General features: G+C 38.8%; 1 protein-coding gene across 4 annotated transcripts in view; it reads right to left on the bottom strand.

Annotated features, from left to right (window-relative positions):
• Positions 1-318: 318 nt before the first annotated feature.
• The window catches only part of sept10 (septin 10), a 94,626-nt gene continuing 70,608 nt past the window's right edge, over positions 319-24,336 (bottom strand). For 3 of the 4 annotated variants that reach the window (XR_006311914.1, XR_006311912.1, XR_006311913.1), the window contains 8 exons: positions 23,683-23,844; positions 23,319-23,415; positions 21,687-21,855; positions 17,996-18,128; positions 16,407-16,597; positions 10,122-10,156; positions 9,189-9,235; positions 319-1,912 (listed from right to left, as the gene is read on the bottom strand). Coding sequence is in view for 1 of the 4 variants with exons in the window: in XM_043691786.1 (XP_043547721.1) it covers positions 9,229-9,235; positions 16,407-16,597; positions 17,996-18,128; positions 21,687-21,855; positions 23,319-23,415; positions 23,683-23,844 (759 nt within the window). In the remaining 3 variants the exon portion in view is untranslated. The remainder of the gene's footprint in view (positions 1,913-9,188; positions 9,236-10,121; positions 10,157-16,406; positions 16,598-17,995; positions 18,129-21,686; positions 21,856-23,318; positions 23,416-23,682; positions 23,845-24,336) is intronic. The other variant, XM_043691786.1, reaches the window with a different exon arrangement.

Below are 24,336 nucleotides of genomic sequence, written 5' to 3' on the forward strand. Positions count from 1 at the left end.
AAACACGAGAAGAACTGAAGTTAGTGTTTTTCTTTGTATCCTCACTCACCTATATCAGGTCGAATGCAACCATAAGCGCTGAACACTTTCTTATTCCAGAGTACAGGCACTTGAGGCCAACTGCATTTTACTTCCTGTCCTGTTGTCAGGTCAGCGGAACTCAGTAACCTCAACATAAACTAAGGAATGGAGTTAGAGATACTGCTTTCTGAACATTCAATCTGCCATGCCTTACAATTATAAGCAAAGTCATAGGGAAGAAGCCACAATTTTCACCCATAGGCTTGATTGAAATACAAATAAAACCAAGCATCCAACTTTCTTTTCAATGTTAAGTTTAATAATTAAAGAAGTTACATTACAGATGAAACAAAAAGCTGAAATCAAAGTTTTTTTTGTGCAGACTCTCTTCTAAAGTAAGAGAAGCACAGCCAATAACAATACAAGAGCACGTGGTTTCATCCAAGATGTGTGTTTGGGGAAAGAGGTTTGCAGATCAAATACCTCCCCTAAAAGGGTAGGAAACAATTTTACTTAGTTATTCTCTTTCAGTATTCAAATTATGTCCAAAAGCCGATGCATTCAATGCACTTTTAGAGCAACACTGACTGGCACTGTGGTGAGAGAGGTTTTGAGAACCGTGCTTAGAGGTATTAGCAACTGATTATAGTATTGTCTGAAAGAAAAGCCTGCATGCAATCTAAAACTACATCAATATTTTGTCACAACTACAGATTGCTATATGGTATTATTGCCAAGTTATAAATAAGAAATGCAAAGATCTCTAAAATGCAACTAAAGTTATGTAGTTGCAATTGCATTACACAATATATTTCTTATACTTGTACCAAAAGATAAGAAATATTACGTTTTAAACATTATCCAAAATTTCATCTCAACTATAAATGATAAATATGCATTATGTAACATTAATACAAATTTCCTATGTTAAAATTCAATCCATGTCAAGCTGAGCCAGCATTTCACCATAATGTTTTTATTTAAACTTACAGAATATGCAATAGCTGGGCACATTTGCTCTTTCATATTCATCCATTTTGCCAGTGGTTATCTGTCAGTTGCATTTGAAATTTCAAATCCATTTCATATAAATAATTTCAAGATTTGACCAATTAATAGTAGCACAGTAAGCTTCAACATCACCACTAGCAAAACAATAGGCAAGACTGGTTTAAGAATTTAAGAAACAAAAAGTGTATGCACCACCAATTTACTCCTATGAGGTAACCCCATCTAGCATTCATATTGTAAACCATTGAAACCATTGTCTTTATATGCAATCACCCGCTAATATTAAATTGGTCCTGCAGAAACCTAATAAAACTGAAGACTTTCTCGAACCTACTGAAGTGACACATGTGCATTTATACGTTTGGTTTAGAAACATTACTTGATTGTGCATGCTCAAGTATATTTAAATGTCAAAATGTTCCTCCCTTCTAGGGGATAGGAAATTTGGCATAGTACCAGCTTAATTCAATTACAAAATTTAAAGAAAATCTTCAAAAGAGATTATAAAAAGGTCTCCAATATATTCAATAAAAAAAACTTAGTATTTAGTAATTTTCAGGCACATTAACAAAAAGCAGACAGAGATATACTGAAATCAAGTGATAAATACAAAATTTCCCTGAAAGAGACACTTATTAATTAGGCAAAGTCTTGTGTCAACAACCAGGATTATCACCCTTGCTGTTTAAATATATGGCTTATTATACAGCTATGCAGGCAGTGTGTTTGGCACCAACTGGATTATTCATGGGTTAATGCACTGTTTTCATCAATTCAAGCAATCCAGAGGGAAATGGCAGCAAGTAGTAGGATAAAAGTGATCAACTGCACTCAGGCGTGATGCTCTCGAAAACAATTCAATATATGAAGACTGACTGACCTAAAAGTGAAAAAATAAATTAGTTTCTCAGAGCAATGAAAGTATAGACTTGTAACATTACAAGTTGACTATTCACTCATTGTAAATATCTATGTCTGGATTGTGTGAAGCTTCAGCATAATTAACAAAAGACAACTGCTAGATTAATTACATGATGTGACAAATAAAGGTGCATGGAAGATGATAGAAAGACTAACATGGGTGATGGATTCTGTGGTAACTGACAACAAAATTTAAGCTTCAATGACTAGATCAGAAACCTTTGCTCTTCGTGGGTGGCACGGTGGTTAGCACTGCTGCCTCACAGCGCCAGAGACCCGGGTTCAATTCCCGCCTCTGGCGACTCTGTGTGGAGTTTGCACATTCTCCCAGTGTCTGCGTGGGTTTCCTCTGGGTGCTCCGGTTTCCTCCCACAATCCAAAAATGTGCAGTTTAGGTGAATTGGCCATGCTAAATTGCCCGTAGTCTTAGGTGAAGAGGTAAATGTAGGGGAATGGGTCTGGGTGGGTTGCGCTTCAGCGGGTCGGTGTGGACTTGTTGGGCCGAAGGGCCTGTTTCCACACTGTAAGTAATCTAATCTAATCTAATCAAGAGTTTTCAGATACTGTGCATTTGAATATGTATTTTGCTTAGAAACATATATTTACATCTTCCATTACTACTACTGAACCACAATCACAAGTTGAAGGTAGAATCAGATGTAATGATATTACAGTTGAACAAAAGCAACTACAGAGGCATAAGCTGACCAGAATTGACTGAGAGAGGAGCCTAACAGGAAAGACAGTGGAACAGCAATGGCAGGAGTTTTGGGAGTAATTTGAAAGACACAGCAAAAAAAATCATCCCCTCGAAAAAGAAGCATACTAAAGGGAGGATGAGGCAGCCCTGGCTGACCAGGGAAGTCAGGGACAGCATAAAAGCAAAAGAGAAAGCATATGATGTTGCGAATGTCAGTGGGAAGCCAGAGGATTGGGAAGCCTTCAAAAGGTCAGAGGACAACCAGCTGGTAATATTAGGAAAGATTGTAAAAGTTTCTTCAGATATATAAAAGGGAAAAAGAGAGATAGAAGTGAACATTGGGCTGCTGGAGAAGTAGTAATGGGGAACCAAGAAATGGCTGAGAACTGAATAAGAACTTTGCATCAGTCTTCACTGTAGAAGACACAATTAATATCCCTTAAAATTCAAGAGAGTTGGATGGCAGAGATACGTATGCTGGCCAACACCAAGACGGTGCTAGAAAAACCTGAAAGATCTGAAAGTGGATAAATTGCCTGGGCTAGATGGGCTACACCCTAGAGGTCTGAAGGAGATAATGGAGGCTTTAGTGGCAACTTTCAGGTATCACTGGAGTCAGGGAAGGTCTCAGAGGACTCTAAAATCACTAATGTAACCTCCCGTTTAAGAAGGGAATAAGCCAAAGACTGGAAATCATAGGCCGATTAAGCCTGACTCCAGTTATAAGATTTTGAGTCCATTGTGAAGGAGAAGATTTCTGAATACTTGCAGTGTATGGTAAACAGGGCAAACTCAGCATGGTTTCATCAAGGGGAGGTCATGCCTGATAAATCTGTTAGAATTCTTGGAGGAGGTAATCAGCAGGTTAGAACTAGGAGAGGAGAGTCAATGGACGTTATCTATCTGGACTTCCAGAAGGCCTTAATAAGGTGCCGCATAGGACGCTGCTGAGTAAGATAAGAGCCCATGTGTTAGAGGCCAGGTAGTAGCACGGATAGCAGCCTGGCTGCCTGGCAAAAGGCAGAGAGTGGGCATAAAAGTATCCTTCTCAAGATGGAAGTTGGTGACTAGTGGTGTTCCACAAGGGTCACTGTTAGGACCACAACTTTTCACATTACACTTTAATGGTGTAGATGAAGGAAATGAGGGCCTTCTGGCTACATTTGCAGATGATACAAAGATAGATGGAGGAGCAGGTAGTTTGAGGTGGCGGGGAGGCTGCAGAAAGACTTAGACAGGTTAAACAGGTTAGGAAAGTGGGCTAGGTGGCAGATGAAATACAACATGGGAAGCTGTGAGGCTATGCACTTTGGTAGGAAAAAATAGAGGTATGGACGATTATCTAAATGGGAAGAAAATTCAGAAATCTGAAGTGCAAAGGGATGTGGGAGTCCTCGTCCAAGTTTCTCTTAAGGTAAACTTGCAGGTTGAGACAGTAGTTAGGAAGACAGATACAATATTGTCATTCATCTTGAGAGGACTAGAATATAAAAGCAGGGATGTACTTCTGAGGCTTTATAAGGCTCTGGTCAGACCATATTCAGAATATTATGAGCAATTCTGGGCTCCATAGCTCATTAAGGATGTATTGGCCTGGGAGGTTCACGATAATGATTCCAGGAATAAAAGGCTTAACATTAGGAACGTTTGAGGCCTCTGGGACTATACTTGGAGTTAGAAGGATGACAGGGGACCTAGTTGAAGCTTACAGAATACTGAACGGTCTGGACAGAGTGGACGTTGAGAAGACGTTTCCAATGGCAGGAGAGGACCCTAGGCACAGCCTCAGAATAAAGGGAAGACCCTTTAGAATGGAGATAAGAAGAAACTTCTTCAGCCAGAGAATCTATGGAATTCATTGCCACAGAAGGCTGTGGAGACCAGGTCATAGAGTGCATTTCAAACAAAGATAAATAAGTTCTTGATTGCCAAGGGGATCAATGGTTACAGGGAGAAAGTGGAAAAATGTAATTGAAAACCTACCAGCCATGATTGAATGGCAGAGCAGACTTGATGGGCTGAATGGCCTAATTTCTGTTCCTTTGTCTTAAAGTTTTCCACTGTCCTGTACCACCATTAACTCTGCTGTTTCTGTTGTGCAGCTTGTTGAAGTGATTTTGTGGGCTCAAAGAACTTGACATAGGAGGAAGAGAAGAAGGAATTCTAAAGAATACTTTGTGACGAAGCACATTCTTACAGAACACAATCGCACAATACAACTTTACATTTACAATAACACAGAAGTGTTATTGCATAGAAGGAAGCCTTATGGAACATCATGTCTACATTACCAAAGACTAATCCTCTACTTTGTCCCCCATACCCTTGCACATTATTTCTAACCAAATAATCAGCCAATACCACTTGAAAGCCTCAATTGAACCTGCTCCCACCAGGCTTTCAGTGCATTCCATACCCTAACTTTTCATTGTCTAGAATGTTTCTCACCTTGCATTTGCTTCTTTTGAAAATCACTTCAAATCTGTATCCTCTGGTTCTTGATTCTTTGCTCCTGTACCCCTTTAGAATTATACCTTATTTTACATTGAATTTCAATGGTCTTCCTACCAAATCACCTTATACTTCACAGAATTGAGCACCAGATGCCACCTATTCTCTCACTCCAACTTTTCTATGTCCTTCAGGAATTCTATCCTGTGCGCCTCAGTTCACAATTCTGCCCAGCTGCGTTTCATCTGCAAACTTCAAAACTGTCCCCTCTACATCAAGATCTATATGATTAATATATCAGGAAAAGCAAATGTCCTAATATCAACCCCTGGGAACACCACACACCTTCCACCAGCTTGAAAAACATCAAATGACCATTACTCTTGTTTCATATCACCCAGTCAATTTTCTATCCATGTTTCTGCTGTGTCTTTTATGCCATAACCTATAAAATTTTCATCAAAAGTCTGTTGTGTGGCACCGTCTGGATGCCCACATACACTACATCAGTGTTGCTCATACCAAGCCTTTCTATTCCCTCTTCAAAAGCTCCAACAAGTTAGTTAATCACAATTTCACCTTTAAAAAGAAAGATTGTTATGTGGAGAGACCAGCGTAGGACTGGAACAAGGAATAGTCCACATACTCCACAGTGACAGGCATAACTGGGAGCCCATGTAGGGATCCATGGCCACATCTTTAATCTGAGGAAAGTGGGAGGAGTTAACGACACAGTTATCCAAATCGAGGATGAGCTCAGCCAGATCTTTTGGTGGTGGGGGGGGGGGGGGGAGGAGGAGGAGGAGAAAAGAGTGGTGAATGGGGACAGCTCAGGCCTTCTTTCCGAGAAGAAGCAGACAGCCTGGAGACCAATTTGATGGGGGAATCCACATGTAAAGGGCTTGGACGTCCATGGTGAAGAGGAAGCAGTTACAGCCCATGAACTGGTGGAAAGCTTCATAAGAATTGCAGATGCAAGCGGACAGGGAATGCATAAGTGCAGAAAAAATAGAATTGCAGTAGGAAGAAATAAGTTTTATGGGCAGGAACAGGCAGAAACAGTGGGTCTGCTCAGGCAATTCTGTTTGTGGATTACAGGGTTAGGGTGGAGTGGGGACAGTGGTACATGTAGGCTGTATGCAACTGAGGGACCATCAGCTGGGATGCTGTGTAACTCCATCCTGACTGACTGTTTCTAGAAGTTCCACCACCACTGATGTTAAACTGACCAGTTTGTAATTGCTGGCCTTTCTTTAAAAAGACTGTGATGTTTGCAAGTTTCCAGTTTTCTGGTACCTCTAAGTCGAGGCAAGATTGAAAGATTATGGCCAGTCTCCCTACATCCAAGGATTTTGGAGATTGCATCTCATCTGTTCCTGGTTCCATGTCAATGTTTTGTGCCAACTGCATCCAATTTTCCTGATCAAATCTGAACCTTTCCAGTGACAAACTAATACAGCATCTCTTTACCAGAGAGAGAAAGTATTCAACCAGCATCTCAAAAATGTCTACTGACTCCATTTTGTAAATCCCCTTTCTGGTTGCTAACCAGGCCTCCCCTTTTTAACCTTTATTTTACAATTTATAAAAAGTCAGAAAATTAATGTGAGAAACAAGTAACTTATTTTGAAATTTATGGATTATCCTAAAAGGTAACTGCTTACCTCCTGAAAACCTATTATTAGAAGAATGTGGTTTGAAGAAAGTTAGAGATGAAATAGAAAAAAAACACAAAAAAAATGTCAGACTTAGATTTCTAAAAAAATATACACATATTTTCTTCCTGAGAGGGTTATATTTAGGGCAAGTTGTGGAAAATATCTTTGCATCAAGAGTGCACTTGATACTTTTAAGGGACTTCTCTGCATATTGACAGGCCACAAGAAAATACTTTGAACATTAATCCCAACTTTTAAAAATTCATTTTCAATGTTGATTGGAGACAATAAATTTTTATTCTTCAATAAAATTCAATTTAGAAAACTCTATAGATACAAATATTTTAGATTTGAAAATAATACTTTGCATGTTTATGTGTTCATTTTGACATTTCTTAGGTCAGAAAATGAAATAAAAACTGAGGAATGAATTTAAATAAGGTGAGTACTGGCATTCTGAAAGTTTATAACATCCACTATACATTCCTCCCTGTAAACAAACATTTCCTTCAATATTCACAATTTTATTCTTTCCTTCGCTTTGCCCATGGTTCTTAGTTAACATAAAATGGCTGCCTATAGTTTTTAGTTGATATAAAAAATGCTAATTGTTAGCTGAAGCAGCCATTTACAGTCAAAATCATAGCAACCAGCTAAGATATAGGGTCTTGTAAAAATAAAAAAAAATCACACAACGGGATCATAAGACGCAAAAATGTAGCCAACCACTGCTTATGCAGAGACAGTTTTGCCACGAGATATCAGTCAGAAGCAAACAGAAGCCCTTTTCTCAAGCTAATTCAAAGTTTACTAATTAATATGAGGTAGAAGAGAAAAAAAAACTTGACTCACATTAGTGTTAAGATCTTTCAGATGATTGTAATCACGTATGCCTATATAAATAATTAAGTTTTAAATATAATAGACACTAAAAGGATTTAACTGAATTCCTATGGAGCAACAGCATTTAAGAAGAGGGAGAAGCCCCTAGCCTGTTAACAGGGAGGAATAAATAGTAGGTACAGAAGTCAGTAGTATTGAAATTTGGTTGAATAAGATGCATTGTGAAAGCCAAAGAATAAGTGATAATGTCTGGTAAACATCAAACTCATGGAAGACCTATAACTGTCCATCAACTGATCATGCAATCACATGATTGAACTGATTGCGTTATTGACAGAATGCATATGTAATCACTTTACAATTGTTTGTAATTGCTAAGGTGGGATTTATTCAGCCATGAGGAGAAACTTCATGGAGTTCTCCAACCAATCATGTTGGTTGGAGTTCTCCAACCAATGGTCATTGCTCTCCTAACATCATGAAATAAAAGAACACTTGGTCATATATTTCATAGTCAGTACTGGAATTTTACTTTATACAAAATTGGCTAATATGTTTCTCTATAGCAATGACAACAATGAAGTACATGTAGAAACATGAAACGCTTCAGCATATTTAAGATCTAGAATTGCCCTATATAAACTATTTCCTCCCTCTGCCGATGTCCAGGCTAATATCCTTCTCAAGTCATACCATTACCAAAACATTATTTAATTATTACTAGATCTTGCTGTGTGTGAGGTGTTTGCCACATTCATCCAGATAGGACAGTATGATGCAGTAGTTGAGTTGTTCTTTACGTGCAAAACTTTGGCTATTCAGAAACTTTTCATGAAAGAGGGTGTCACGATGGCACAGTGGTCAGCACTGCTGCCTCACAGTGCTGCGGTCCCAGGTTAGATTCCAGCCTCGGGAGACTGTCTGTGTGGAGTTTGCACATTCTCCTCGTGTCTGCGTGGGTTTCCTCCCACAGTCCAAAGATGTGCAGGTCAGGTGAATTGGCCATGTTAAATTGCCCATAGTGTTAGGTACATTAGTCAGAGGGAAATGGGTCTGGGTGGGTTACTCTTCGGAGGGTCGGTGTGGACTGGTTGGGCTGAAGGATCTGTTTCCACATTGTAGGGAATCTAATCTAATCAATTGTGACTAGCAATACATAACTAAAGTGCAACTTTTCTTGTTGTATAGTTGATTGAAGCGTGACAAATCCTTAAACGCCGTAGCTAAGGAATATGAAATCTGTGTTTAGATATTAAATATCAATTTACTGGTGGATTGAGTATTATCTGGAACTAGAGAAACAAACTGGATTCATATATAGATCTTAACAGATGAAGGTGGAAGCCAGTCTGTGCAGAATGTGAAGAGGTAGATTGTGACCCCAAAGATGGAAACCATTTCTCTTTATAATTAAAAATATCTCTATCTTAGAAAATAAATGTTCAGCTCATTATTAAAATTCATACCTGCCATACAGTATTTTCCATGTAACACCAATCAGATATATTTGAAAAAGTGAGAAAAATACAATTAAATAACTGGTGCGTTTGTAGCTACCAGAGTAGTTATTCTAGTCTGCTTACCGTACTGAGCAAGATGAAGCACCACGAAGCAATCAAAAATTTAATAGCTGAGAAAAGAAAGCAAAAAGAAAAATAATTATTAGTATATATTTTGACAAATTGATTTTAATAAGACATTCAAATCAATTTCTAGTTTCACAGACATTGGAAAGGGCTTTATCTATTGCCCCATTGTTTAGTTGAAAGTAAAAGGTGACGCAGTAATTCAAAACAAAACCACAAAATAATAGAACAGGATGGTGATAACCAGAGGTGTGTCAGGATTGGACAAAGCATACAAACTTCAAACTGCATCAGCAGAGTAGGTCAGAGATTACAAAAATGATAAAAAGACAGAACTAAAAAGTATGTATCTGAATGCACACAGCATTTGTATCAAACTGAATGAACTGTTAGAAGATATTTTGAATCCATCTGTTCAGACAGACCTCTGGGACAGGTGGAACTTGAACTAGGGCTTTCAGGCTCAGAAGTAGAATCACAAGAGGCCCCTCTGAATTGGGGACAGCGAGGTCTGCAGATGCTGCCTGATCTGCTGTGCTTTTCCAGCAACACACTCTCAGCCCTTCTGGATTGTTAGTCTAGACAGAAATGAATACATCACCTGACAGCCATAACAGGTAAATGGCTGTCGAGAGACCAAGGCTGGCACCTAAATATTTAAGGATATGTGGCACTTTGAGAAGTTTGCAATCTTGGGAAAGATGGTATGGTAGATAGCTCTGTTGATTAAGGATATCATCGTGCAGTACTAAATTGTGATCTTAGCTTGAAAGAGCAAAATGAGGAATCAATTTGGACAGAAATAAGAAACAGGTAAGTTAAAATACCACTAGTGTAAGTAATTTATCAGCCCTAACAGTAGTTATATTATGGAGACAGTACATAGGAAAAAGTAAATGGTTCATGTAAGAATAGGCTACTTTCACTTACATATAGATTGTGCAAATCAGACAGGCAAAGATACCCTAAAAAAATGAAAAGGACAATTTCTTACAAAGATCAAAGAGCTAACCAGGGAGCAGGTTTTCTCACCCTGGTAATGCATAATGAGATAGATTAATCAATAACCGCATCATGAAGAACTCTCTAGTGATAGTGACCATGATAGACATTTACATCTAGCTTGAAGGGGAGAAGTGCGGATCTATGAGCTTAAAGGCCCCAGGACCAGATGACCCGCTTTCAAGGATCATAAAAATGGATGCAGAAAGCATAGATGTATTGATAAGCTTCCAAAATTGGTCAGATTTTGGAAAAAAGGATCACAGCATGTTAGAAAATAGGTCATGCAAAAAAAAGGTAGAAATCAATAAGCCAGTTCACCAAATATCAGTCATACAGAAATTGTTAGAATTCATTATTAAAGGAAATTATAGACAAATACTTAGGAATCATAATGTGGTCAAGAAGAGTTAGCATGGTTTCGTAAAGGTCTTGGGTGTTTAACAAGAATTCTTCGAGGGTGTTAAGATGCAAGGTAGATAAAGTGTAATCTGTAGATCAAAGATTACCACACAGGATAACAGCATACAGTGTAGGGGACAACAAAGGCTAAAGCTTGATTAGCTTTCAGTAAGCATCAGATCAGGATGAATCTGTTTTATTCAGATTAGGAAGCTGTAATTAGTGAAATTCCACAAGAATCAGTGCTGGGACTCAGCTATTTCCAATATACATGAATCCTTTGGATGAAAGGACCTGATGTATAGTGGATGAATTTGTCAATGACATCAAAATAGATAGGAACGTGGTCAAGAAGACATAAAGAGCCTAGGGATGAAGACAGTTTAAACTAATAGACATAAATTTGGAAAATTCAGTATAATGTGAAGAAATGTGAACTTGTTACTTTGACAGGAAGACTTATCATTGGTGAGAGAAGAGAGAAGATTGAGGCTGGTAAAGAACTTAAACAGAGCAAATTAAAATAGACGTGGCAGCCAAGACAGATGAATTAAACTACATTTATTTCAATGCAACAGGCCTAACGGGTAAGGCAGAAGTACAGAGGGAACAAGTAAGAACATATCATAGCTATGACAGAAACATGACTGAGTGAGGAACAAAACTGGCAGCTCAATGTTCTGAGGTATAGATGCTATAGAAAGGATAGTGTGAGGAAAGAGAGGAGGGGGAATGGCATTTTACGGAAAACATCATGGTAGTGCTAAGGATATTACTGGAGAATCGTCCAGTGAAGTTGTATGGAACTGAGAAATAAGAAGGGGAGATCACTTTGATGGGATTGTACTACTATAGGCCTCTAAATAGTCAGCAGGAATTTGGGGAGCAAATATGTAGGAAAATAGCAGATATCTATAAGAATGTTATAGTAGGGTATTTCACCTTGCGTAACACTATGACAGTCCCAGTCTATGTTAAGGTTTGGAGGGGGAGGAATTTGCTAAGTGCATTCAAGAAAACTCTCAATCAATATGCTGATGGACCTACTAGAGAAGGTGCAAAACTCTCTCCTTTTGGGAAATAAGGCAGGGCAAGTAACTGAGGTGTTAATGGGGGAGCACTGTGGGTCTAGTTACCGTAATTCTATTAGTTTTAAAATACTTATGGAAAAGGGTAGACCTGATCCACAAGTTAAAGTTCTAAATTGGGCAAGACCAATTTTGATAGTATTAGACAGGAGTTTTCAAAATCTGATTGGGGAGGATGTTTGCAGGTAAAGGGCATCTGGCAGGTAGGAAGCTTTTCAAAGCAAGATAATGAGAGTTCAGGAATAGCTTGTTCCTGTTAGTGTGAAAAGCAAGGCTGGCAAGAGTAGGGAACACGAGATGATAAGAGATACTGAGGTTCTGCACAAGAAAAGGAGGCAGCTGGGATCAAGTGAATTCCTTAAGGACGGAAAGGGGACATGAGAAAGCATTAACAGATAAAGCTGAGAATCCAAAGACTTTCTACAGGTATATGAAGGGCAAAAGAATAACTAGGGAGAGGATAGGGCCCCTTAAAAGTCAATGAGACCATCTATGCATGGAACCACAGGAGATAGGCGAGATCCTAAACTAATATTTGTATCAGTATTTATGTGGAGAAAGACACTAAGCTAAGGCAGCACAGTTGCTAGCACTATTGCCTCACAGCACCAGGGACCCAGGTTCGATTCCAGCCTCGGGCGACATTGTGTGGAGTGTGCACATTCTCCCAGTGTCTGCATGGGTTTCCTCCGTGTGCTCTAGTTTCCTCCCACAATCCAAAGATGTGCAGGTTAGGTGAATCGACCATGTTAAGTTTCCCATTGCATTCAGGGATGTGTAGGTTAGGTGGATTAGTAAGGGGTAAATGTACTGTTTGGGGAAATGGGTCTGGGTGGGTTACTCTTTGGAGGGTCAATGCAGATGTTTTGGGCTGAAGAGCCTGTTTCCACACAATAGGGATACCCTGCCCTACCCTACCCTCTTCTAGGGAATGCAGGGAAATAAATAGTGATGCTTTGAAAAAGAGTCCATATTACAGAAGAGGTTGGCGCTAGATGTCTTAAAACACAAAAAAGGTGGGTAAATTCCTGGGACCTAATCAAGTGTGTCCCAGTACACAGTGGGAAGATAGGGAAGAAATCACAACCTCTAGCAGAGATTCTTGTATCATTGACAACCACTGGTAAGGTGCCAAAAGACTAGAGGGGGCTAATGTGCCATTATTTAAGAAAAACTGCAAAGAAAAGCCAAAGAACTGCAGACTGGTGAGCCTGATGTCAGTGGCGAGTATTGGAAAGGATTGACAGAGTCAGGATCTGTGTACATTTGGAAAGACAAGGACTGATTAGGGATAGTCAGCATGACTTTGTGTGTAGGATATAGTGTCTCAGAGACTTGATTGAAATTTTTGAAGAGTTATACAGTCAGTCATAGAGACATACAGCAAGGAAACAGACCCTTCAGTCCAACTCGTCCATGCCGACCAGATATCCTAACCTAATCTAGTCCCATTTGTCAGCACTTGGCCCATATCCCCCTAAACCGTTACTATTCATATACCCATCCAGATGACTTTTAAATGCTGTAATTGTACCAGCCTCCACCACTTCCTCTGGCAGCTCATTCCATACACTTAACATCCTATTCGAGAAAAAGTTGCCCCTTAGGTCCCTTTCAAATTTTTCCCCTCTCATCCTAAACCTATGCCCTCTAGTTTTGGACTCCCCCTACCCCAGGGAAAAGACCTTGTATATCTACCCGATTCATGCCCCTCATGATTTTATAAACCTCAATAAATAAGTTCACCCCTCAGCCTCCAACACTCCAGGGAAATTAGCCCCAGCCCATTCAGCCTCTCCCTATAACTCAAATCCTTCAACCCTGGCAACATCTTTGTAAATCTTTTCTGAACCTTTTCAAGTTTCACAACATCCTTCCGATAGGAAGGAGACCAGAATTGCACACAATATTCCAAAAGTGGCCTAACCAACGTCCTATACTCAATGCTCTGACCAATAAAGGAAAGCATGCCAAATGCCTTCTTCACTATCCTATATACCTGTGACTCCACTTGCAAGGAACTATGAACCTATACTCCATGGTCCCTTTGTTCAGCAACACTCCCCAGGACCTTACCATTAAAGGTACACAAGTCCTGCTCTGATTTGCTTTTCCAAAATGCAGCACCTCACATTTATCTAAATTAAACTCCATCTGCCACCCCTCAGCCCACTGACCCATCTGATCAAGATCCTGTTGTACTTTGTGGTAACTTCCTTCGCTGTCCATTACACCTCCAATTTTGGTGTCATCTACATACTTACTAGCTATACCTCCTATGTTCACATCGAAATAATTTATCTAAATGACGAAAAGCAACAGACCCAGCACCAATCCTTGTGGCACACCATTGGTCACAGGCCTGAAGATAGATGAAGGTAGAGCAGTAGACATTAGCTCCATGGACTTTAGCAAGATCTTCAACAAGGTTGCATATGGTGGATTGATTAGTAAGCTTAGATTGCATGGGATTCAGGAGAGCTAGCCAATTGGATACAAAATTGGTTTAACAGTAAGAGACAGAGTTTGGCGGTAAAAGGTTGTCGCTCAGACTGGAGGCCTGTGACTATCAGTGTGCCACAAGGATCGGTGTTGCTCGTCATTTATGTAAATAATTTGACTAAAATTACAGGATTAGTAAGCAGACGATATCAAACTTGGTGGTGGAGTGGGAGTGAAGAAAGTACTTCAGTGTTCAACAGGATCTTGATCAACTGGGCCAGGGGGCTGAAGAATGGTAGATGAAATTTAATTCATTTAAATGGGAGGTGTTGCATTTTGGGAAGACAAACTAGGACAGGACTTATACAATTAATGGTACATTTGTGGGGAGTGTTGTTGAACAAAGAACTAGGGGTTCAGGTACATAGTTCCTGGAAAGTCATATCACAGGTCTACAGGGTGCTGAAGGTGGTTTTTAGCATGCTTACCTTCATCAGTCAGAGCACTGAGTACAAGAATTGGGATGTCATGTTATGGCTGTACAAGACATTGGTAAGGCAACATTTGGAGTATGATGTACAATTCTGATTGCCTTGCAATAGGAAGGATGTTATTGAATTGGAAAGGGTGCAAAAAAAGATTTACAAGGATGTTATTGACACTTGGAAGGTTTGAATTATAAGGAGAGGTTGGAACTTCTTCCCCTGGAGCATTAGAGGCTAAGGGGTGACCTTATAGAAGTTTATAAAATAGTGAGAGGTATAGATAAGGTGAATAGTCAAGGTCTTATTCCCAAGCAGAACAAAGCTAGAAGGTATAGGTTTTAAGGTGAGAGGGGACAGTTATAAAGGAAACCTGTCGGGCAGTATTTTCACAGAGGGTGATGCATGTATGGAAGAGCTGCCTGAGGAAGTGACAGAGGTGAGCTATATTACATTTAAAAATCATTTGGACAGGTATGTGGATTGGAAATGTTTGAGAGGGATATGATACAAATACAGGCAAATGGGACGAGTTCAGCATAGACGAGTTGATCAGAGGGTCTGTTTCCGTGTTGTATGACTATCACTAGAAAAAGCAGTCTACTGTTTAAAGGAAGAGAAAATGTGCAACTCTGATACGTAAGATAGGGATGTCCTGCTATACAAATTGCAAAGCTGCAGGTATACAAATTGATTGGAAAGGCAAAAAAGAACATTGTGATTCATTACAAGGGGTTGGAAAGTTTTACTTGTGGGACTTTAGTAAGACCAGTTATGCAACACTATGTACAATATTAAAAATCACACAACACCAGGTTATAGTCCAACAGGTTTAATTGGAAGCACACTAGCTTTCGGAGCGACGCTCCTTCATCAGGTGATAGTGGAGGGATCGATCGTAACACAGAATTTATAGCAAAAATTTGCAGTGTGATGTAACTGAAATTATACATTGAAAAATTGATTGTCTGTTAAGCCTTTCATATGTTAGAATACAGTGATAGTTTCATTTCTTTCATGTGTAAATCACAAAACCTTTTTTTTAAAGTTGCATTCTCGGGTACAATATGGTCTACTTATTTAAAAATTGATGTATTTGTGTAAGAAGCAATTCACAGAAGATTTTGCATGACTCATTCTTGGAATGAAAGTCTTATCTTATGAAGAAATGCTGGACAGACTGTGCCAATATCCACTGGCAGTTTAGTAGAATGAGAAGTGATTTTAATGAAATATACAAGATACTGAAGAGACTTAACAGGGTGAGGCTAAAACTAGGGGCCAGGACTTTTCAATTTTTGACAGAGCTGAGGACAAATTTTAATTTCAGAGGTCACTAGTCTGTGGATTATTTTCTCAAGTAAGGCATGGGAGGCTGGGTCATTGAATTTATGAAAATTTTGCCTTACTCTGTCTTGAATAAGACAATGAACTCAAGTGTTATGATATTAGTTGGAAAGGTGGAGTTAGACCACAACTAAGGGTCACAAATTCAAGATTGTCAGCAAAAGAGCTAGGAACAAGTTGAGGAGAAACTTCTTTATTCAGACAGTATTTAGGATTCGGATTGTGCTGTCTAAGAGAGTGAAGGAAGTAGATTCCACAGGACAGCTGGATATATATTTGAAAGTGATCAACACCAGAGAGTGGGACTAGCAAGGTAGCTCTTTTGGGAGCTGGTACATGGGCCGAATGTCCATGTTCTCCAAATGTAAAATTGCATGATCTTATTGAATGGTAATCTTGAAGGACCAATGATATGTTTAAAAATTCTGATTTTACATCAAAACTGTACTTACTTTTTGCGATCCTTGTCTTTCTTGAGGTTCATTTGTGGTGCAGTCTGAAATGCCTGACCTTGAAGCAGTTCAGTTGCAGCCTTTCTTTTATTGAATACACTCATCTCTTCATCCAAGACACTTTTCTTTTCATCCAGTTTCTTTCTCTCTTCCTGGTGCATTTTCTTTAAGTTTTCAAACTTATCTTGCAACTGCCAATGTGATTTTTAAAAAATGTTATTAAATTCAAGCTTCATAAGATGGTATCAAATCTGCAAAGCTTTTCTTAGTACAGTGTCTTGCTTATAAAGTTAAAAACCACAGGCAATACACAAATACATTGTTTGCAGGGTGTGCATTACAATCCTAGACTTCCTTTTAATTGCATGAGTAGATAGTTACCCTGTCTCCTTTAAATTTGTTTAAATTAGTTCATTCTGCAGTGATATTGTACCTTAAATGGTTAGTTTTCTTTCCTTAAGATTTTAGCAAACACATCTTCATTTCTCAGTTACGTAAAATTAAAAATGCAAATTGATTCTTTATTATTTGTATTAACTTCCTTTAAACCCACAAGTTGCATTGCCTTCAGTGCAAATATCAGATAGAAAACATTAAGACGATGTTGCTTGTCAATCTAAATCCAAGCTATCTTTCTCGGTTAGGAATAATTTTTTAAAAACTAAATTTAAAAATTAGCAATGGGGTTTCTTTTGCTAAGAATTTTCCTGGGTTCACCCAACTGGCTGCTAACGTTAGCAGAAAATTAGATTCACTTGTAAATGGATTTCCAGCAACATTCTGACTGAACGCCTACAAAAGTTGTACCAATATGAAAGGTGAACACTGAAGGAAGTACCAGTATATTTGTCTTGCAAATACCTAAATCAGGGAAGTAACACAATGTTGTTGCTTAACAAAGTACCATAACACTTTACAAAATACAACAGCATAATGCTTAACTTTATTAGCATAGTAATAAAAGGTAGGCAATGACTTAAAACAAAGTCTGTTTAAATCAACTTTCTGGCAGTGTTTAAACTTTGTGTGCAGTATTTTTTACCATCAATATTTCTTGAATGTGGCATATCATGGTGCATCTATACCAGGTACATTCTCCACATCCTTACTTGGTTTCCTAATTCCCAACTAATTATTACAGTCCTTGTCAAAACGGTCTCACAACAATTCCAAGATTGTTTCTCAGCATCAAACAGCAGTCATATGTGTCCAAGTCAGATGGTCTTCATTTGGAGGTGAAGAGTTCATGGCCTTCTCAAAAGAGGTTACAGGGGTTGGCAATGTTTCTATAGCCAGAATATTGTGGTCTAATTTGATAAATAGAAATATATAAAAGTTGGTACTAAGTTTTTCTGGATGAATAATCTGTTCCAACACAACCAATTCCATAAAGAGGAAAACAAAAGAAAGATTTTCAGAAATAACTAAGACTTCACATAATGCTTGTCAAGCCCCTTTTGCTAACTAATCATTATTAAATTTACTTAAACTACTGCCTTCATTACTTGGATATTACACTGTTATTGTGCATAAGGTGGAATGAGAGTTTGTGTAAGCTTACATGTTATAGCAATCAATTACTTCAGTACCTCTCTCTCTGCCTCCTTTAACTGAGACTCTTTTTCTTTAACTCTCATCACAAACATTTGCCTCATTTCCTCTTCCTTCCTCTGAAGTTCACCAAGAAATTCATTCCTCTTAGCTTCATACGTTTCTTGAAGGCTGGAAGAAAGTATTAACTAATTGTTTCAAAAAACCCTGGACACAGATGTCAAACTTATAACCTTAATATAAAAGTGTTGATGTTAGTAAAATTATTTATTCATATTTCAGGGATCTATGTACATCTAGAGGACGAATGAAGTATTTGGAAATGTGAAAACTTTATCAACAGTACACTTTTCATAAAAAGGCTAACATTATTTCTACAGTTGGTACACCAAACAATAACATTTTTCTGCCATCGATTTTCTTCTGGTAGCTGACAAGTTTTTAAAAGCTAGCACAGCAGTAGATCGATATTCTTCTCCAGGACATGGTACACAAAAATGTTTTAAAAACAACATTCTATAGGGGTTTCAGCAACATGGACAATGGTGAGATTTGTGGCAGAATCAGATGAAAGGTCTGGGGAGGCATATATAATCAGGAGTAATTCAATGCATTTTTCATGCATTTATCAAGCAGCAATGGGAGTTCCTCAGTAGACAGAGCCACTTGCCAATTAAAGATGGAATTATAGATGGTTAAATGCTTATTAACGCCACAACTCACCTCATTAAGGAAGAGGGAGATGGCAGAGGGCAGGGTGACACTAGGCACATTGACACACAAGATGACCGCTGAGCCATAAGCTGGCCAACTTGACACATAAGATGGCCGCCGGATCACAACGTGGAGAGAAACAGCAGAGCAGGTACAGACACTGCCTGAGACCACCAGAATGCCAGCACAATGCACTTGATTAGTTTAAGGTGGGTGGGGGAGAGATACACGAATAACAAACACTTCTCTCCGAAGTGTCTGGGTCCAACCAGCACCTCTTATAGAAATGCTAACAACTTGATACAGATTAAATATGAAATGTTAATGTTAATGGCCAGGGCTGCAGTAATGGTCCTTCTCAGGAAGAGCAATTAGCACCTATTACTACAGCAATGGAATTCCATGCAGACATTGAAACTGACATCGTCAGTTTCAGGATAGACATGACTGTATCTAAACGATCAATGATTCTGCAACGTTTACTATAAACAAACCATGTACAAAGACAATAATCTCATCACTGACCTATTGTATCACAAGATGTATAAAAAATTCTCGACATGTGCTCCAGGTTGAGAAGGACTCTCAGCTGACCTCTATGCTGTTGGGGTCTCTCTCTCTCTGGAGCTCCAGTATTTCCTTGTGCAATAAACTCTGTCATTGAACCCCGACTCTGACTCAGACTGGTGCTTTTCCCCACGACATTAACATTCAGCTTTCTATCTTAGCTCGCACAATAAAGAGGCGAGACATCGAGAATTTACTACATAAAACTCAGTGGATACCCAGCAACTTCAGCTCTATGCTAGCTACAACCAGCCTCAATGATGCTCAGTACCAAAGATTATCTTATAGCATGATCAATGGGCACCAGCCAAAGCCACCCCTTAACCACAGGCATTGGCACCAGATATTTGTCAATCCCTCACACAGCACCCCTCCAATCTATCTGCAAAACACTCATGCAGCTCACAACAATCAGGTGCAAGGACATTTTGTGCGCTGGGACAGGATTAGACCAAGCTGCATCTCAGAGCTGCTTGTTTGCTCACTTATAGTTGGTTCACTTCATAAATAGGTGGCTAAATGAGTGGTGCAGGAAAGAAGGGTTCCATTACGTAGGCACTGGCAACAGTACCGCAACAGGAAGGAACTGTACCATTGGGATGGGCTCTATCTCAATCAATCTCCATGCTGTAGCAGGATTACAGCAAAAGGCAAAATTGAGTAGTCACAAAGATTTCAACAGAGTTTAAAAGGGGGTGGGAGGGCTCAGGAGTGGTTACTAACATTTCCAGAATGAGTAATAGGATAGAGAGTATGGAAAGGATCAGGAATCTAAATTCAAGGACAGCAGATAAGGGTACAACTATGGGAAGGGAGCCAATCAACACAGGACTGAGGATGTTGCACTTAATGTGCACAGTATAGGAAATAAAGTAAATGAACTTGTAGCACAGATTGAGAATTGGCAACTATGATGCTGTGAGCATTAGAGATGTAGCTGCAAGCAGATTAGGGGTGGAAACTAAATATCTAAAGGATGGGCATCCTATCAAAAGGACATGCAGATGGGCAGAGTGGTTGGGGTCGACACTGTTAGCAAGAAGTGAAATTAAATCAATAGTGAGAAATGATATAGGGTTGGAAGGCATACAATATGCCTGGTCAGATGTAAGGAACTATAAAAGAAAAAAGGACCTGATAGGAGCCTTGGAGGGGGTTCAGAGGAGATTTAGTGAATGATCCTGGGGATGCCATGTGAGCTTATAGGAACTTATGATATGAGGAGTGGTTGAGGACTTTTATACTTGACGGAAGTTAAAAGGATGAGGGGGCTTTTCATTGAAACTTACGAAATATTGAATGGCCTGGACAGAGTGAACATGGAGAACATGCTTCAACTAGGAGAATCCAAGACCGGAGGGCACAGCCTCAGAGTGAAGGAACGACCTTCTAAAACTGAAATGAGGAGTAATTTCTTCAGCCAGAGGATGGCTGAACCTGTGGAAGTACTTACCACAGAATGTTGTGGAGGCCAAGTCATCAAGTCTCTAACACAGAGATAAATAGGCTTTCATTGCTAAGGGGAACAAGGGTTATGGAGAAAGCAGGAGAATGAAGTTGAGAAACGTATCAGCCACAATCAAATGGTAGTGCAGTTTCAAATGGGGCAAATGGCCTAATTCTGTTCCTATATCTTATGGTCTTACTGAATGCTTGCAACGTCCCTGCCTTGCCTTCCCTGCCCTTGCTGTGCCACTTAGCTCAGTTACAAAACCAGACAGCTTGCCTTGCTGCTCAGCAATCCTACTTAAAAGGAGGTGTACACCTTATTGTGTGGCAGTGTGTCATGCCAATTTCACACATGCATCATTTGGCAACAGTTTACGTTGCAAAAATAACAAATGTGCAACAAGCAAGCAGCCGAGTCTCAAAGTGCCCAGGAAGCTACTGGCAGTCATATTTCCATATGTCTAAAGCATATTTACTATATTAAATGTTTAATTGACTATATAGCACTTTGGGGTGTCCTGAAATCATGAAAACCACTACATAAATTAAACCCCTCTCCTTTAACAGCAGTGGATTTTCCCATTAACATTCTGGCCAGTGTTCATTCCATACTCAAGAGAATTAAAACTTTTAATTGGTAATTTCTTATATTGCTTTTTATGGGATATTACTGCACGCAGTTTGGCTTACACATTTGCCTGCATTACAATTGTAACAACAACATTTCAAATGTAACTCATTTTTCTGAGGAGTACTTTGGAACATACATACGCACTATAAACATGTAAATTCTCATTACGTTCACTAGAAAAGTTTAAAAGGAAACGTAAATAAAGCTTTAAAATTATGGAAATTTGGATAGTGAGTAGAGCAGGGCTTGCATCTGATTTGGCAGTGACGATGGATCACCAGTGTAAAATTAACAAAAAAGGGAGGCAGTAAAATTTGCACCTTTTAAGCTGAAAGCTGAATATTCGAGCAAAGGAATATGCCTAGTACCTGACTGGCTTGTTATTTGGATCTGTATCTTTGAATCCCATCTCTTCTAACTTGCAGCGACGATACAGCTCATAATGCCGAGTGTGCGTCTGCTCTCTCAAGTCTTCCATGTTGACACAGACAAGCATCTCCCGCAGTTTCACAAAGTCACTGTGGTTCTCATTTTCAACTAAGATAAATTTAGACAAAATAAAAGTGTGCACAAAGAATTGATGATTGACAATTACTATTGATCAGCCATGATCATATTGAATGGTGATGCAGGCTCGAAGGGCAGAATGGCCTACTCCTGCACCTATTGTCTAGATGAAATATTGTTGAGGCAGTATTATACTGTCACATTCCATGTTAAAGCCAGCACCTTGATGGCAGATGTACAAACAATAAGATAAATTGTTTAAGCATTATTAGAATGAATTTATCCTTTTTTTTGGCCTAATGGTTTATGTGATGTACAAAGATATAGTGCAACATAATAGATTTGCAGCTAAATTGGCACTATTGGACTATAGTTTACTGCACGTTTTGAAATCTTTCCCAGAATTTCTTACGATACTTTGTAGTCTATTAACACTAAACCATAGCCATCTCTCCCCCAACACCCATGCAATTGGTCTTGTTTAGATTTAAAATTTTTATTGGAACTGGTACACAAACACTTAATATGCTTATCCTTTCTCCCTGCTGCACAGGATCACTTCATTATATACAAGATTCCTAGAAGCCTATCCTCAATTAGTTTTTCACATTTTCTTTCAGAAAAGTGAAAGTATTGTACAAAATAGCCTTAAAGATTACTCAGACCAATTTCATCTGTTAGTCTATATCAAGTTGAAAAATCCCTCACCATTTTTGTTATAAGCTCAAAATTATTTACTGATTAATACCTTTTCTAATGATATAACTATGGTGAGAGTGCCTATTAACCACTTTGAGGAGAAAGTGAGGGCTGCAGATGCTGGAGATCAGAGCTGAAAATGTGTTGCTGGGAAAGCGCAGCAGGTCAGGCAGCATCCAAGGAACAGGAGAATCAACGTTTCGGGCATAAGCCCTTCTTCGTCTTATGCCCGAAACGTCGATTCTCCTGTTCCTTGGATGCTGCCTGACCTGCTGCGCTTTTCCAGGACCACATTTTCAGCTGCCTATTAACCACACCTATCTCAGTTTTGTCCCCCTTGTGGTTGTAATGTCCATCCATATGGATTCTACTTTCTCACCTTTTTAGGCAAGATCATTCCATATCACGATCCGTGTGTATCTCTTCTCATCATGGACTACACTTCCCTTTCCATTCTGAGAGTCTTATAGAAATGTTACTATCCCTGAAATATTTACTTCCAACTTTGATCACTTTATAACTATGTCTCTAACTGTTATTAAATCGAAACAATTTGTCCGTAGGGCTGATAGTTTATCAATCTTTTTACAAGTTCTCTGCTCTCTAATCTGCATTTATTTGCTCTTTCATTTCCCATCTAATCTTCAGAACATCCAAATCAAACCTCAGCAGAAATCATGCAATTATATTAGTCTAAATAATTGGTGAAGCAGTCAGCTTCCTCCTTTTCTCTGAAGTTGTGCCAGCCAAACGTACTATAAAAGTCACTGCAATTTTGTGTCTGTTCTTTTTACCTTGCACAACTCCCCATGGATACTGTCGAGCTTTAACCATTTTGTTCCCAACTTTCACTTCTTCTGTACTTCCAATTACAGCAAATGGTAGATGGCCCTAAAGTTCAAGATTTAAAAAACTTCCATTTTAGCCAGTAGCATAAAAGCTTTGAGCTACCATTTAACAAACAATTTACTCAAACAGTTAACTCAGTTTAATCAGTCCTGAATGTGGGTACATATTTTTGCATCATTATTAAAAAAACCAAAATTTCTCTTTCAACTCTAAATTCAAACATGCAGATAGTTGAGTTTTTTAAGATAGTTGATTTACTTTAATTAATCTACCTTTATAGAAGAGTGCAATTAGTGTTAAAATACTTACATTCATTGTTGAATTAATTTTCGCTACTGTCTCATCATCTATTGGAAATTGATAGATCTGTACCCCATTGCTAACCAGTTCACCCATTATTTTGATTTTAAATTTATGAAGCTCATTTTTGGCAACAGTGTCTGCCTTTGCAATAACTGGAATGATGTTCACCTGTGCAAACAAAATTCACAACATTAGAATTCATTGTCCCATTTAAAAAAAAATCTCAATTTATGATTCAGTAATGTTAAGTAATCCACAGAACAAAAACAACTTCTGCAACTGTGCAAAATCTCAAATGATAGTGATGGTTATATATTGCAATCAAGTTGTATTTGACTTCATAGCATTCAAAGCTTTCTTCTTAATGTTTTTGCAGGATGTGAGCATTTCTGGCAAAGCAAACATTATTGCTGGCTAAGCAAACAATTTAATTGTAAGAAGTGGCTAAAGGCAGGGAATCTGTTTGGCCTGATGTTTAAACAGTAATTGGAGTATAGCTGTACAGGTATGTGTTTATGGAAGTGTCATCCGTGCCACTTGTGTCATGAGAAGCATTGGCTTGTGGTAGCTTCACCACTACATAGATGGTATAGGGCAATATGAGACTACCACCACTTGACTGGGTGCACGGCTAGGGCTCTAAAATGAAGCTAGTGATAT

The sequence above is a fragment of the Chiloscyllium plagiosum genome, chromosome 6 (assembly GCF_004010195.1).
Source record: "Chiloscyllium plagiosum isolate BGI_BamShark_2017 chromosome 6, ASM401019v2, whole genome shotgun sequence".
In the NCBI taxonomy this organism is placed as follows: Eukaryota; Metazoa; Chordata; class Chondrichthyes; order Orectolobiformes; family Hemiscylliidae; genus Chiloscyllium; species Chiloscyllium plagiosum.